The sequence below is a fragment of the Ranitomeya imitator genome, chromosome 1, assembly GCF_032444005.1.
Source record: "Ranitomeya imitator isolate aRanImi1 chromosome 1, aRanImi1.pri, whole genome shotgun sequence".
NCBI classification, from domain to species: Eukaryota; Metazoa; Chordata; class Amphibia; order Anura; family Dendrobatidae; genus Ranitomeya; species Ranitomeya imitator.
The window spans coordinates 450,972,637-450,989,662 of record NC_091282.1 but is presented as its reverse complement, the minus strand read 5'-3'; the positions used below and the strand labels follow the sequence as shown (position 1 = coordinate 450,989,662).

Sequence of the window (17,026 nt, the reverse complement as noted above, 5' to 3'; positions counted from 1 at the left end):
TAGTGGTGTCATATGGGTAATATTTGTTGGGTTGATGTCACCTTTGTATTGTAAGGTGACATCAAGCCGGCTAAGTAATGGAGAAGCATCAATAAGATACCTATCCATTACTAATCCTTTAGTTGTTAAGAGGTTAAATAAACACAGCCAGAATAAAGTATGTTAATGAAAAAACACTACACAGTTTCCCATCTTTATTATTCAGCTAATCCATGCAATGCTCTCGATCTCCTCTAAAAAAAAAAAATAAATAAACCAGCAGTATACTCCCTATTCCCGCACACACACGTACGCAGATACACGCGGACACCCGCACACAGACACGCACATATTCACAGCTCACAGTGTCTCCGCACACACTCTTCCTCCTCCTTATCTGCAGCATTTATCGCACGCAACTCCACAGCAAAACCACAGATTTTTACACCTGCAGTTTTGCCTAATTCAATGGTAGTCAATGGTTGCAGAAACGCTGCAGATCCACAAAAAGAATAGACATGCTGTGGAACATAAAACGCTGCAAATCCATGCGTATTTTTCCACAGCATGTGCACAACAATTCTCAAGAAAGATCTACCTTCCCTTCCAAACGCCCTTTTAGCGATCTCTGTGCAGACAGTATCTCCCATTGCAGCTGCATGGTATGGATTGGGCCCATTTGACTGCTGGTATGCAGGTCGTTAAGGTTCTCCACCTTCTCGACCTTGTTGTCTGGCAAGAAACAAAGCCTGCAGCTCGGAGTTCAGTACAAAGCCCAAGAAGGTCTCCACCCTTAGGAGTTGTCTTGATTATTGAGTGTTCATCATCCAGCCCAACTCTTGCAAGACTACTGAAACATCTTTCAACTGCGGAGCACAGTGGTCCTCCGATCTTCCTTCTATTAGTCATCGTTTCTTATCTGGACGACTTTGTGTTCCGGATACGAAAGAAGGCAGTCATCTCTGCTACCAATTTGGTGAACACTATCGGGGCTATTGACAACCCAAGGGAAGAGCATCCTTTATGTCAACTACTACCATAAAACAATTGTTATGAAGGAGCTTTATGGCTGTATTCACTCACTATCTTGAAGGGGCGATTTTTTTTTTTTTTTTTTTTTTTTTTTTTTTTAATCCAGCGATTGTTACTTCCGAGATTTATAATGGTTCTGTAGGAGCCATCCAGCTTCTTTAATCAAAAGAAGAGGGGGAGTAAAATCCACTTTCCTTTTGTTCGCCCAAAACCTCGTGTAGGACCTGTTTGTCCACTAGGCCTAGAATCTGTCTTTAGGGCAAGTAGTTCAGTCAATCTTCTGAAGGGGGTTACTACAAATATTTGATGCTGCAGATGGTAAAACTATCTTCAGGCCTTCTCACTATATCCAGGACCCAGGTGCTGGAGATGTTCTCCCAGGCCTGAACAAAGAGGGAAAGCCTCCCCTCTACTGCTGTTATGGTGTCATTGTGAAGACTACTTGGAAGTAGAGGAACATTAATCCGGACTCCCTTTTACTTCTATCTTCCCACTTCCTTCTTCCCCTGGAGGGCATTCCCTATTGAATTTTTTCCTCCCAAAGAAAGATCTTCTCGGCTCCTGAGAACCTGGGAAAGCCCTTCTTCCTGTCACCAGTTTTCTCCAGGATGTCATCCAGCTTTTTCCAGAACAAAAAAAAAAAAAAAAAAACTGGTCGACTACAGATCTCCTCGACAGCCCTTGAGCCATAAGGCCCATCTTGTCGCGTTTGATAGACAAGAGGACAAGGCTGCCAGTCTCACAGAGTCAGCAGATGTATTCACCAGGAATACTGCGGCGCTGAGCAATAGAGACATGTTTGACAAGATTCTCTCTTGACACCTTGGACTTAAGCTGTTCCTCCAGCAGTTTTACTGCATGTTCCCTAATGATTTGGTTACAAGTTCCGGCGATTGTTCGTTTCAATCCTCCTGGTGCCGCTTCCCAGGTGTGTTTTAGATAAGCGTCCGCCTTCTTATCTAATGGGTCCCCGAGCACCCCAAAATCTTCCAAGGGAAGCAATGACCTCTTAGAAGACCTGGACAAAGTGCCATCGATTCAAGAGACCTTGTCCCACAACTCCATCCTTCTGCTCAAAAGGATATCTCCTTTTTGAGGATGAGGGCAGCGCACAAGATTTATCCGGGTTCCTCCACTGTCTGCTGATAACCTGGACCTTAGTGTTGACCAGGAATGTGCGTTTTCTTTTTCTCTAATCCTCCAAACATCACGTCCTCAAGAGACATGGCTGCCTTCTCCTCCTTTAGCCCTGCAGTTGTTCTAATGGCCTTAAGTAGCTTATCCGTATACTCCAAGGGAAAGCACAGTCTGCCCCCCAGTGTCACTGTCTGAGGAGGAGGACGAGGACTCAGTATTGTCCCTGTGATGATTTTGGAGAGGAGTAGTCAGAGTTAGAAGAAAAACAGTTTTTTTCCCCTTTTTTCAACAGGGATTTAAAAAGGGAGCCCCCCCACTTCAGATCTAATAACGGACCAAAGGCTTTGCTTTCTGCAAAGTCAGGGGTCTCCTCACTAATGGTTCTGTGGAGGCAGTCGGAGAGAAGGTTCTTCTGCCAGTCCACCGCTAGGGGTTTTTTGCATAGCATGCACGCCTTGTTCCTCTAATTTACGCTACCACTCGAACAGCTGCCTCCCTTGTGTCCACGCTGATGGGGAGCTGTTGGCTGCTTTGTCTGCTGCAGCTGAAAATCGCTTGGTCCATGTTGACCTGGTATGACCTGGGCCTTTAGCAGTCACCTTCTCTGCTGCTCACCCTTAGAAGGGGTAGCCAGCACCATCTTATTGGGCCTCCTTTCCGGTCTCGACGATTGCCCTCCCCTTCCCCGATAGCCGGCCAGGCACGTCGCTCTGTCCAGTATCCAGGCTGGCGTCACGTAGGGCGCCGCAATCTTTTTCCCGACACACCCTCCTGATGTCATTTAGGCATGCTCATACCCAGCGTGCCCTACGCCTGTAACGTCAGCAGTACTTGCAAGATATTGCCCCGGCCGCGCTACCACGCGGAGACCAGTGGGGAGTCGGCACAGGGAGAGCAGTGGGAGGGTGGAGCAGCGTACCAAGCCAGGACAGTGTTGACTGTGCCGCTTGGGCTTACACCAAGCCCCTGGGGGACCCGTGGACAGCGCTTCCAGCTACCTGAAAGCTGGCGCCACTCTTCTGATGCTGGGACAGGTCTGGGACAATCCTTTTCTGTTCACCCATTACAGGTTACCGCCGATTTCAGCATGGGAATCCCATCAAGGACAGGAACCCAGCTGAAGCAGGGGAGAGGTTTCGCCCTATTATTTTAGTAGGCTCCTTACCTGGCAGGGCTGATCCCGCGGTCATGGGTGAAGGGAAAATTATGTTACGTTCACTTCTGGATTATGGTCCCAACAGTGAACAATGGAATATTCAGCAGTTTAGAAATTATTCTGTATCCAATGCTATTAGTATGTTTAGCAACAATAAAGTTGCAAAGGCCTTGAGACAGCCCACTGGTTTAACCTAATATGAGATGTTCCTTCTGTGGCACCTTTGTAATGAGACACCGTTTCAAATGTCATAAGTTGAACCAGCTAATACTTTCCAATAAGTGGCAGGACTGCTTTCTAATTATTAATAGATTTCAGCTGGTGCATTACTTACCATGGCTTTGCAACTCTTTCTTCATGTGTAATACTTTTTCCCGTGTCATTTCTCATTACACAATTTATGGACAGCTATTGTTTGATTTCTTTGCATGTGTGGATTGGCAAGGTCACAAAGGCTATGTAGTTATGTTCCAAACACGTGAAGTTTTCATATCTTTTCACAGCTGCAAAGCAAAACTTAAACATATCTCCCTAGCCTTGTCCAGGATCTAACTAAACAGAACAGACATTGGCTACTCACACATTGCTGAGCTAACCCAAGCTCGGTCAAGGAAAAAAAAAAAATCTATTTTTCATAGTTAATCACTGATACTTGTGGTTCTCGGCAGGCACGATGCAGACTCTTCCCAATTTTAAGACCTCTCCAGTCTGCTCCGCTTCCTCAGCAGATTGAAAAGGTCGCTGGCCACTCAAACACTCAACTATGCTCAAAATTCAACAGACTGATACTTTTATCAGAGATACTCCGGTCTCTTCAAGCTACATTTCACATCTTGGCTGCTCAGCTTCCCTTAATCTACTTTCTGCTTCTTAGCAAAACCCTACCGGTATCTGATCAAGAACCTGCAGAGCTGGGATTTAACCCCTTCCTTCCAAGAGATCCCTATGGCCAGAGTCACTAAACATAGGGAAAAAAAATATTCGGTCCCAGACTCCCTGCCAAGAGTCACATGAGTATAATGCAAGTGTCAAGTGAGAACAATCAGATTTTTCACACCTAGCATCCCATTTAGATCTGAATGCAGTACGATTGTTTCAGTGTTCCACGCAGGATCTTAGCTGTTCCCACACCTAGCATCCCATTTAGATCTGAATGCAGTACGATTGTTTCAGTGTTCCACGCAGGATCTTAGCTGATCCCAGTAGGGTTGAGCGAAACGGATCGTTCATTTTCAAAAGTCGCCGACTTTTGGCAAAGTCGGGTTTCATGAAAGGAGAGGAAGAGGGAGAGGAAGAGGGAGAGGAAGAGGGAGAGGGAAAAAAAAAAAAAAATTACCATTGACTTTGCATTGGGTTTCGTGTTTCGGCCGATCCCCGACTTTTCGCCATAATCAGCCGATTTCACTCGACTCGACTTTAGAGATAGTCGGGTTTCGCGAAACCTGACTCGACCCTAAAAAAGTAAAGGTCGCTCAACCCTAGTTCCCAGCATTGCTGTTTTCTGGACAGAGTTCAGATGTTACTCCTGTTTGTTTGCTCAGGTCTCTGTTTATTCGGCAAGCTATAGTACTTAAGGAACAAGATGCAGAGGGAACTCTGCTTCCTGTATCACTCCAGCCGATCAGCTGTCCGGCTCCGCAGCTGCATGTGTCGTGGCTATGTGACAGTCACGACATGCATGGAGAGCCTTTTTGAAGGCTCTAATAGATGTGCCTTCTCTGGGCAGCTATGGGCTGCTATTTTAAAACCGGGGGGGAGGGGCGGTTAATATCCATGGCCCCTTACTAGCCTGAGAATACCAGCACCCAGCTGTGAGCTTTAGCAAGGCTGGTTGTCAAAAATGAGGGGGACCCCAAGCAGTTTTGGTTTTTTGTTTATTTAAAAAAAAAAAAAAAAAAAAAACCACAGCATGGAGACCTTTCTTGATAACCAACCTTGCTGAAGAGGACAGCTCAGGGTTGCAGCCCCAAGCGGTGAGTTTTGCCTGGCTGGTTATAGAAAATACATGAGAACCCACACCATTTTTTTATTTATTTATTTATAGCGCAGGCGGCAGCTGATGAGTACTCCCATACGCAGCTCCTGCTGTCACTTATTAGCCGCAGCAGGGGTAGGCTGATGGGAGTAATAGTCCCACCAGCCACCACCTCCTGTCTCTTATCACTTAAAATTTAACTCTTACTCTCTCCTGCTCATGCAGAAAGCCGGCAGAGGAGGGGAGAGTGATGAGAGCAGTGTTCAGCACCCGGCGCCGGGGAACAGGGCTTACTGCAACGCTTCTTCCCCGGCATCGATGCTTGTCACATGGTTGACATCCATGTGTGTTAAGGATGTGCACGTGTGCGGGACGTTTTGTGGCCCGTGCGTACATTAAAAAATGGACATGTCAGCCAGGGACACATGGTCTGTGGAAAACACTGACATGTGCACAGACCCATTCAGTTGAATATGGAAATAGAGCTCTGGTCCTCCCGAGTCTTTCGTGTGGCTAAGTAGTACTTTACAGCCACATATCGGGTAGTGCCACGTTCAGTGGAAATTGTGGGAAACGTTTTTGTGCCATTTTTATCCACTTGTGTGAAAATGTAAAATCTTTGGCTAAAACATTTTAGTGGTAGAAATGTAACTTACTCTTTCTTCACCACTCAGTGGTAAAATTCATTGGGAGGTGCAGTTTGTAAAATGAGTTCACATATAGGGGGTTTCTGTTGTTCTGGCACCTCAGGGGCTCTGGCAATGTGACCTGGCACCCTCAATCCATTCCAGCAAAAGCTTTACTCCAATATGGCGCCACTTCCCTTTTGAGCTTTGCACGGTGCTTCAAAAGTAGTATTCCCCTACATATTGGGTATCAGCGTACTAAGAACAAATTGCACAACAACTTTTGGGGTCCAATTTCCCGCTACCCTTGGTTTAAAAAAAAAAAAAAAAAAAAAAAAAAAAATTGGATCTGAAGTTAAATTTATTGTGAAAAAAGTTAAATGTTCATTCAAAAAATTCCTGTGAAGCACCTGAAGGGTTAATAAACTTCTTGAATGTAGTTTTGAGCACCTTGAGGGGTTGCAGTTTTTAGAATGGTGTCACTTTTGGGTATTTTGTATCACATACACCCTTCAACGTGACTTCAAATGTTATGTGGTCCCAAAAAAAATAAAAGTAAAAATGAGAAATCGCTGTTGAACTTTTAACAACTTCATAAAAAAAAAAAAAAAAAATTAAAAAAAAAAGTGTTGGTTCCAAAATCGTGCTGATGTAAAGTAGATATGTGGGAAATGTTACTTGCCAAGTATCTTGTGTGACATATCTCTGATTTAAGGGCATGAAAATTCAAAGTTGGAAAATAGCAAAATTTCCACCAAATGTGTTTTTTCCACAAATAAACAAGTCATATCAAAGAAATTTTACCACTTTACCACTATCATGAAGTATAGTAGGTCACGAAAAAAAAAAAAAAAAAAAAACACAACTCAGAATCACAGGGATCCATTAAAGCGTTCCTGAGTTATTACCTCAAATGGACAGTGGTCAAAATTGCAAAAACTGTTACGTCATTAACCCCTTCATGACCTTGGGATTTTTCGTTTTTCCATGTTCGTTTTTCACTCCCCTCCTTCCCAGAGCCATAACTTTTTTATTTTTCCGTCAATATGGCCATGTGAGGGCTTATTTTTTGCAGGACGAGTTGTACTTTTGAAAGACATCATTGGTTTTAGCATGTCATGTACTAGAAAACAGGAAAAAAATTCCAAGTGCGGTGAAATTGCAAAAAAAGTGCAGTCCCACACTTGTCTTTTGTTTGGCTTTTTTGCTAGGTTCACTAAATGCTAAAGCTGACCTAACATGACTAGGTTATTTTTTACCTAAGTGGTGAAAAAAAATTCCAAACTTTACTAAAAAAAAAATAAATAAAAAAATAATAATAATTTGCGCCATTTTCCGATACTCGTAGCGTCTCCATTTTTCATGACCTGGGGTCGGTTGAGGGCTTATTTTTTGTGTGCCGAGATGACGTTTTTAATGATAGCATTTTGGTGCAGATACGTTCTTTTGATCGCCCGTTATTGCATTGTAATGCAATGTCGCGGCGACCAAAAAAACGTAATGCTGGCGTTTCGAAATTTTTTCTCGCTGCTTTTTTTTTTTAAATTGATAGATCGGGAGATTCTGAACGCGGTGATACCAAATATGTGTAGATTTGATTTTTTTTATTGATTTATTTTGATTGGGGCGAAAGGGGGGTGATTTAAACTTTTATATATATTTTTTTTTTCACTTTATTTTTTTTAATTTTTTTACTTTTGCCATGCTTCAATAGCCTCCATGGGAGGCTCGAAGCAGGCACAGCACGATCGGCTCTGCTACATAGCAGCGATCTGCTGTTCGCTGCTATGTAGCAGAAAATCAGGTGTGCTGTGAGCGCCGACCACAGGGTGGCGCTCACAGCTACCGGCAATCAGTAACCATAGAGGTCTCAAGGACCTCTATGGTTTGAAGGTACAAGCATCGCCGACCTCCGATCATGTGACGGGGGTCGGCGATGACGTCATTTCCGGCCGCCCGTCCGGAAGCGGTAGTTAAATGCCGCTGTCTGCGTTTGACAGCGGCATTTAACTAGTTAATACGTGCGGGCAGATCGCGATTCTGCCCGCGCCTATTACGGGCACATGTCAGCTGTTCAAAACAGCTGACATGTCCCGGCTTTGATGCGGGCTCACCGCCGGAGCCCGCATCAAAGAGGGGCTTCTGACCTCGGATGTACTATCCCGTCCGAGGTCAGAAAGGGGTTAACATGCAAACCACCCTGGGGGGGAAAGGGGTTAAACAATTTTATTCTGGGTGTCTGTTTTCATACAATGTGACTATGTGGTTAGTAATGGGGGCGTTTTGACGCCTCTCCATTACTAACCTTGGGACTGATAATACAAAGGTGACATCAGACATCCCCTTCCCTCCAACTATCACCCCACTTGCCACTTCTGCAGGACAAGTGGGTTGAGCAAGGTCAAGTGCCAGAATTGGCACATCTTTGAGATGCGCCTTTTCTGGGGCAGCTAGGAGCTGACATTTTTAGCCTGGGGGAGAGGCAGTATTCATTGCCCTTTTCTAGGCTATTAATATCAGCTCGCATCTGTCTGCATAGCCATTGCTGGTTATTTATTATAGGGGGACTCTAAAAAAGAAAAATGACGTAGAGTCCCCCATTTTAATAGCCAGTAGAGGATAAGTATACAGTTGTGAGCTGATGTAATAGCCTGGGAAGCTCCATGGGTATTACCCCCTTCCTAGGCTATAAGCATCGACTCCCGTCTGCTTTCCCTCTGCTGGGTACGGAAATTATGTGGGAGCCCATGCCATTTTTTTTTCCCCCCTTCAAGAAAAATAAACTTTTATTACTTTTATCAATTAAATACATGTACAGTAAGCTACACACTGTATTAATTGTATATATCTACCTATTCTATATGTATTTACTGTGTTTAATCCATCTCTATCCTGTTGGCTCCTGCTGTGATTTTACACTACGCGGCTACTGAATTGCCGCTTTTTCTTACAGTGTATGCATGTATGTATGTATGTATGTATGTATGTATGTATGTATCCATGTATGTATGTGTATAAAAATAAACTCAGAAGAACAAAAGACGTGCGCACTATTCAGCCTGAGCTTCCTGTTTCACCTCCCTTCGGTTTAAGAACGTTTTACTACCACTACGGACCAAGGGTGCTCATACAGAAAAAAAGCTGTTCCACATGAATCCATAGAAGAAAAGAGAGAGCACTCACCAGCCGTGTGTTCAAGTCCGGTCTTTATTAAAGTGGCTTTACGATAAAAAACAGAGCATGGCAGGGAGATGCAGTGGAGGGACGACAGCTGTTTCGCGCTCCTGCGCTTCAACAGGTCCAATGATCATTGGACCTGTTGAAGCGCAGGAGCGCGAAACAGCTGTCGTCCCTCCACTGCATCTCCCTGCCATGCTCTGTTTTTTATCGTAAAGCCACTTTAATAAAGACCGGACTTGAACACACGGCTGGTGAGTGCTCTCTCTTTTCTTCTATGGATTCGTATGTATGTGTATGTATGTGTCACTGACATCTATATAGCTATGTATTCTATGTGTATCTATCCTATTCTAACATGTCGCTCGTATGGTCCAAGTGCTGTGCGATTTTTTTTCCCCTCGCACCCATAGGCTTGCATTGGAGAGTCTCGGCCAAGTCTCCATGTAAAATCACAGCATGCTGCGATTTTACATGCACGTCGATTATGCCTGAGAAAATAAACGGTGATGTGAGCTGTCCCATACATGAACACCGAGCAGAGAGTGCTATGCGGCCGATATTCTACAGTAGTGTGACTCCGACATCTCTCTATCGTATGTTGTTCCACCTGAATTTTAGCTCATGATTATGCATTTTAAAACCACCATTTCCATTGTAAACCAACTAATTTGTACAAACAGAAATCAGTATGCCATATTTTTCACCAAGGTCTAGGTGCAGAGACGATAGTAATTCTGCATCATTAATTCTGTGAGCAAATATCCTATTGAGAGAAAGTCACAAAGGCTCAGTGAAAATGTCTCAGCTTTCAACAGAACACTTCCTGGCTTGATTGTCAGCAGAGACCTGATGAAAAGACAATACTAATTCAGGTCAAATATTTTTTTACATACTTGTCGCTATTCGCAAGTCTTCTGAACTCTTTCACAGTCATTGGCTTTTTCTGAATATTATACTGAGTGAAGAGACCAGACTGGCCTGTCACCATCTGCTGAATTGGAGCAGGGATCACGAGGTCATCGATGTCATCATAATGACGCTTGGGCTTCCATCCTTTTGGGGGAATCACCTTTAAATGAAAAATATTATATCATAGGGTTAGATTAATATTTCCTTTAGGTGCTAAAGTAAAAGAAATTGCATAATAAACGTCTCAATCTGCATGTATTTTGTGTGTAAAACATTTTTCTAATTAGGCTTGAATAAAAAAAAAAATTGCCAAACGGCTTTCAGGACACAGCTGCAATATAAAGTTACAGAATTTATGGAAGGGGTACGGGACTAATTTAGACAGTGTAGTTTATAACCAGGGCATGAATAGAAATTTTGCCTTACAGGAGACGAATAGCCCCTGTAGTGGCTGTCACAGGCAGAGTGCTGCTGGGACACCTAAGAAATGGTCCTTCGAAGTTTTGGCAGCTGCTGAGCTATGAGGGAGTTGAGCAGTTCTCCCTCAAAAGGTAGGCACCACTACTATAGCTAGCGCAGCGGATCAGAGCTGCGGAGTCACTTCACGTCAAGAGATATGAATGTGGCCAAACCATTTCTTGATTACACATGCATGTGCACACTACACAGATAAGATGCCCCCACACTGCAGGAACATATATACAAACACACACACACACACACACACACACACTACGGTGTACAAATTTTAGGCAGGTGCGAAAAATGCTGCAAAGTAAGAAAGCTTGAAAAAAATTCTAATTGTATTTTTTAATTGATAAAAATAAAGCTAATTGAAAACAAAAAATATGAACTTTGTGTGACCACCCTTTGCCTTCAAAACCGCATCAAATCATGAATTCCTGTAGGTACACTTGCGTACAGTTTTTGAAGGAACTCGACAGGGAGGTTGTTCCAAACATCTTGGAGAGTCAACAACAGATATTCTGTGGTGTTAGGCTTCCTAAAATCGTTGTTTCTCTTCATGTAATCCTAGACAGAATGTGAGTTATATCAATGTGCATTTTTTCTGCTAGGCAGCCAACCCCTGCAATGTTTGGTTGGGGTGGTTGTTTTTATCAAGTAGTTTGCACCTGTGCCACTCCTAGCCTGTATCAGTGGAGGCATGCTGCATCCTGCTAAGTGTGCATTTGTCATCAGACAGGGTTTTGGGAAGGCTGTATCTCATGGTATGTAATTTTTCTTTGTGGGGGCCAAACCAGCACTTCCAAGACTTCTTGGTTTTCATTATGCTGAAGAAAGTTTTTAATGACTTTGGCTTTATTTTTGGGGTTACAAAAACCTGACCAGCACCTACGTATAGTGTGAACAGGTGCAAGCTGCAATGACTGCATAACATACAAAGTGCTGCTGTGTCCTCTTTTTTGTAAGGACAAGGACAACTACATTGTTGCTTAAAAAATAAATAAATAAATGGTTCTTCTGATGGGATGAGGCCAAGGGTGCTTTTATTTAGTGCTGTTTCTTACCTGTCCATTTAAAATTGTAGGTTAAAAGCCCAAGAGGCATGTTTAGGATATTAGGACCCATCAGAGAAGTGTCGCCTTGCCGTCGTTGCTGAACACACATGAATTGACCAATTTATGCACCAAGAACCTTCATTTTTCTTTTACTGTACTTTTTACAAGTACATTTTTTTTTCAGCAACAATGTAGTTTAGATGCTGCCGCATCCCCTTTTTTGCATATATTTTTGGGGACGTTATTCCACTGCAAAATACATTTGGAGCAAATTAGACGCCTCCTTCTATGATGGACAAGTATCTTCCTGTATTTCAGTATTGAGGACAGCATTTATCTTGATCCAATTCAATGCTTTAATGTTGCCTGAAGATACTTCTAACTGTGCCACTTTCCAGCCCTTCGGTAAAAAAAAAAAAAAAAAAAAGACTGCCTTTTAAAATAGCCAAATATTTCACACTTTCACTCATTAATCCAAAACACCCACTGCCATTTTTCTGCACTCCAGTTCCTATGTTAAGTGTTCAGTTGAATCACATATCCTTGTGTCCATGTCAAAAATCTAGCTTTTGAAGGAAACTCAATCAAGACCAATTCTGACAACACGGTGTAGGAGAGTCCCACTGGTTGCTGCTAATTCTGATGGCATTGCTGGACATTTCCCTAATTTCAACTAATGAGGTGTTGCATCTGCTGCACCAAGTTTCCTTAGGCAACCACTGGTCTGAAATAACATGAAGAGACAAAGCTTTGCACAAACCTCCATCCACTTAAGACCTGTGGTTAGTACTCCAAGATGTTTGTAAAACTTCCCTGCAGAGGCACTTCAAAAACTGTGAGCAAGTGTGCCTACAATTATGACCAAAAGTTCTGAGACTAGCAGCAAACTATGAGAAAACCAAAAAGTGTCAACGTTGTTTTTTATTTTTATTAAGATGTTTCTATGGTTACTGAAGTACAATTATAAGCATTTCATAAGTTTTCAAACCTTTGGCAAATTCATAAAGTTTATACAAAAAAAAAAAAATACAAAATTTACAGTGTTGACTTATTTTTCAAGACTTCAGAATTTGCCCCAGAACTTGATATCCTACAAAGCTAGGTCGAAATTCAGATTTGGGACAACCGATTCTTGCTTAATCAGAGCTTGAAATTGATGCCAATTTCTGTATGTTTGTCCACCCGCATTTTGGTGGATTGACCACAAATTCTCAATGTGACTGAAGTATGGGGCATTTCCCTGGCCATGGTTAAAAAATGTCAATGCTTTGGTCACAGAGCTACTAAGGGTGCATTTACATTGGAAGATTATCATGCAGAGATAATTTTAAGAACGCATTTCACAATAATATTGAAAAAATGCTCCTTTATTGGGTGAAATTATGTATTGAGTACTGCAAAAGATCAGTTTTAGATGGTGCCTTGTCTTGTGCAAGTATGCCTCCCACTACCTGCAAAATTATGTGCACTGAGCGATCTAAAACAGATTGCTCAGTGCACATCACTTACTGTGTTCTGTCTGAAAATAGGTTATTGAACAACTGCCGAATGGCGATCATTTAGCGTCAACGGTCAGTCCATGTAGATGGACCTTTAATTTATCATTTTAGCCCCTTGTAGTTTGGTCCACCATCCAAAAGTATAGAAAAATAATCTTCACCAAATTGCTCCTGGATGCTTGGGAGAAATTGCTCTTGGAGGAACTCCGACTCCCTTGGATGAAAACCAATCCCACAGAAAAGATCTCAATATGGTTTCCTGGTAGTATGCACTTTCCTCACGGGATAATCTTTCTTCCAGATGTCGCACACCGTCTAAAGCGAGCTCCATAGAAGTAAATAACTATACCCCAGTCCTCTGCAGTCAAACCCCTGTACTTCTTGCAAAAGTTATTTTCTCTGATCAAGCCCCCTTTATACTGTTTGGAATATCTGGAAAATAATTATCCAGAGAAGAAAAGTTGAGCGCTAACACGAGTCCTGTATCATGCCAACAGTAAAGCATCCTGAGACCATTCATGTGTTGTGTTGCTTTCCAATCCAAGGTAGTTGGCTCACAAACAATTTTGCTTAATAACACTGCCATGAATAAAGAATGTTGTTATCTAAACATCTTCCAAGACCAACTTCTGCCAACAATGCAGGAGCAATTTGGTAACGAACAATGTTTTTCCAGCATGATGGAGCAACATGTCACAAGACAGAAGTGATAACTAAAGTGGCTCAGTGAACCAAACTTTGAAATTTTGGATCCATGGCCAAGAAACTTCCCTATTTCAATCCCATTGAGAACCTGTGGTCAATCCTCAAAAAGAAGAACTGATTAGACAAGTATGGGTTGCCATCAGTCAGCATTTGGCACAGAAGCCATTATCCATCAACTAGGGAAATTAAAGGCAACTTACAGAAGTCTTGAAAAATAAGAGACAACACTGTAAACATGGAGTCATTGCATAAATGTTATGCATTAGTCAATAAAAATGTAAAAAATTTATGAAATGCATATAAAATTGTGATTTAGTAACCATGTAAACTTCTGACTACAAGATCTAAACACTGAATCTGCTGAAAACAAAAATTTGTGTCAATCTCAAAACCTTTGACCCCAGACTGTAAAATAATTATGGTTTTGTTCTGTTTTTAAACCTTTCACGGCGCAGCCAATTTTCATTTTGTCCCTCCCCTTATTCCCAGAGCAATACCTCTTAATCGGTTCACAGATCAAAACAAAATAGTGCCTATTTCAAGCTTTACATACTTATTGTAATATGGGTGTTTTATGAGGGGGGATTGTCACTAATGTTTTGTTAACACTGCTTACCTGGTGATTTTTTTGGTGATCCGTTATAGTCTACCTTTACTCTGAATGGTACAGTACGTTTATATGCAAGAAGGGGCGTACGAGGGTTTGACGACGTTGAGCAGGGGCACCAACGGCGCAGGAATTAGGGTGCCAACCTCCGCTGACAGGTAGGGCTAATCCAGGTTCAGTGTTTAGGTTCCCGGTGTTTATTTTTGTTTCTGGGTAAAGGTGAAATAAAATCAAGTGTGCGGTTAATTATACCACACAATATTGCTCCGGGATATGTGCAATATTTGAGCACATTATTTATAGTGACGAGTTTATACCTCTTGTTTATCTGTCTGGAATAAATGGTCTGTTTGATCCATTTTTCTTTTCCTGCATGATAGGGACCATCAGGGGCAATTAGGAAGAGCCTACGTTGAGCGGGGGCACCAGTGCGCATGATTTAGGGTGCCAACTTCTGCGACAAGGTAGGGTACAGACAGTTCTGTTAACAGGGATATTGTGCACCCTGTATCTTTAAGTCCAACAACTTACACTAGTCTATGGTCATATGTGTTGAGTGGTAATTTTAGTATATAATCTATTAAATGTTAAGTTTTATTGTGGTAATTTAGTCTAATTTTTGTATTTAGTGCTTCAGACTGTGAATGCCATAACTCTTAATCCTCATGTCTACATGGACAGAAAAAATTTTTTTTTTTTTTTGCAGGGACAGTTGGAATTTTTTTTTTACCATTTGAGTAGACCATGTGGTAAAATGAATGGTGTAATTCAAAAGTACAAGTACAGTGAAAAAAAGAAAAAAAACAATTCTGACAATATTTTTAGGGAAATGGTTTTACAGTGTACATTTTGTGGTAAAAATGAGCATGTAATGTGATACTCCTCATCAATACAATTAGGCAATACCAAGACATGTCCAAGTTTTTTTTTTTCCATCACTATTTTAGTAGAGGTAAAACAAAAAAAATCTAGTCACGAAAGAGCCAATCCCCTTCACCCCGACGCCTGGTTTCACCTTCCTGACCAGGCCAATTTTTTTTTCAAATTGTGACCACTGTCCCTTTAGGAGGTCATAAATGGATCCCACTGATTTGGGAGATTGCTTTTTTGTGACTTATTGTACTTCATTATAGTGGTAAAATTTATTTGATATGACTTGCATTTATTTATGGGGGGTGGAGGGAACAAATTCGGCAAAAATGTTAGAAATTTTGCAATTTTCAAGCTTTTAATTTTTATGCCCCTAAAAAAGGCCATGTTACATAAAATTAATAAACAACATTTCCCACATATCTACTTTAAATCAGCACAATTTTTTAAACAAAATTGTTTTGTTGGAAAAATGAGAAATCGCTAACAAAATATGCAAAACAATTTTTTAAATTTATTTATTTTAGTGACCACATGCTCAAAACCACAGAATTGTATTAATTCTTTATTTGCGTCTCAGTAATACAGAAACTCAAGCAACATGGAAGAACAAAAATTTCCCTCCACAAAAATGTTTTAGCCCCAAATTTTTATTTTCACAAGGGTCACAGGAGAAATTGTCCATTTTTTCCCTGAGTTCTCAGATACCCCATATGTGGTCAAAAACTACATTTGCGGCACAGTGCAAAGCTCAGAAGGGAAGGAGAGCCATATTACAGTGCAGATTTTGCTGCACTGGTTTGTGGGTGACATGTCACATTGGCAGAGGCCTTGAAGTGCCAGAACAGCAGAAACCCCCCCCCATAAATGACCCTCATTTTACAAACTACACATCAATTAATTCATATAGGGGTGCAGTGATCATATTGACACCATAGGTTGGTCATACCATTGGGCAGTGAAGAAAAAACAAAATTACCGTATATACTCGAGTATAAGCCGAGATTTTCAGCCCAAATTTTTGGGCTGAAAGTGCCCCTCTCGGCTTATACTCGAGTCAAAGTGGGCGGCAGGGTCGGCGGGTGAGGGGGGAGAGGGCGCTGAGGTATACTCACCTAGTCCCGGCGGTCCTGACGCTCCCCCTGCCATCCCACCGTCTTCAGTGCTGCAGTTCTTCTCCTCTTCAGCGGTCACGTGGGACCGCTCATTAGAGAAATGAATAGGCGGCTCCACCTCCCATAGGGGTGGAGCCGCCCATTCATTCTCCAATCAGCGGTGCCGGTGACCGCTGATAGAGGAAGAAGCTGCGGCACCGAAGACAGCTGTGCGGGACAAGGAGCCGGACGCCGGGACCAGGTAAGTATGTCATAGTTACCTGTCCCCGTTCCACACGCCGGGCGCCGCTCCATCTTCCCGGCGTCTCTGCGCTCTGACTGTTCAGGTCAGAGGGCGCGATGACGCATATAGTGTGCGCGGCGCCCTCTGCCTGATCAGTCAGTGCAGAGACGCCGGGACTGGACGCTGGGAGCTGCAAGCAAGAGAGGTGAGTAAGGCTTTTTTTTTTTTTTTTTTTTTATTGCAGCAGCGGCAGCAATGGCACAGATTTATAAGGAGCATCTATGGGAAAATATGAACGGCGCAGAGCACTATATGGGACACAGCTATGGGGAAATATGAACGGTGCAGAGCATATATGGGGCACAGCTATGGGGAAATATGAACGATGCAGAGCACTACATGGGGCACAGCTATGGGGAAATATGAACGGTGCAGAGCACTATATGGGGCACAGCTATGAGGAAATATTAACGGTGCAGAGCACTATATGGCA

At 42.5% G+C, this 17,026-nt stretch overlaps 1 protein-coding gene across 2 annotated transcripts in view; it reads right to left on the bottom strand.

Moving 5' to 3' along the window:
* KDM4C (lysine demethylase 4C) overlaps nt 1–17,026 on the bottom strand; it is a 606,931-nt gene that overhangs the window by 550,571 nt on the left and 39,334 nt on the right. For both annotated transcript variants that reach the window (XM_069764494.1, XM_069764503.1), the window contains exon 3: nt 9,979–10,154. In XM_069764494.1, coding sequence (XP_069620595.1) covers nt 9,979–10,154 — 176 coding nt within the window. The remainder of the gene's footprint in view (nt 1–9,978; nt 10,155–17,026) is intronic.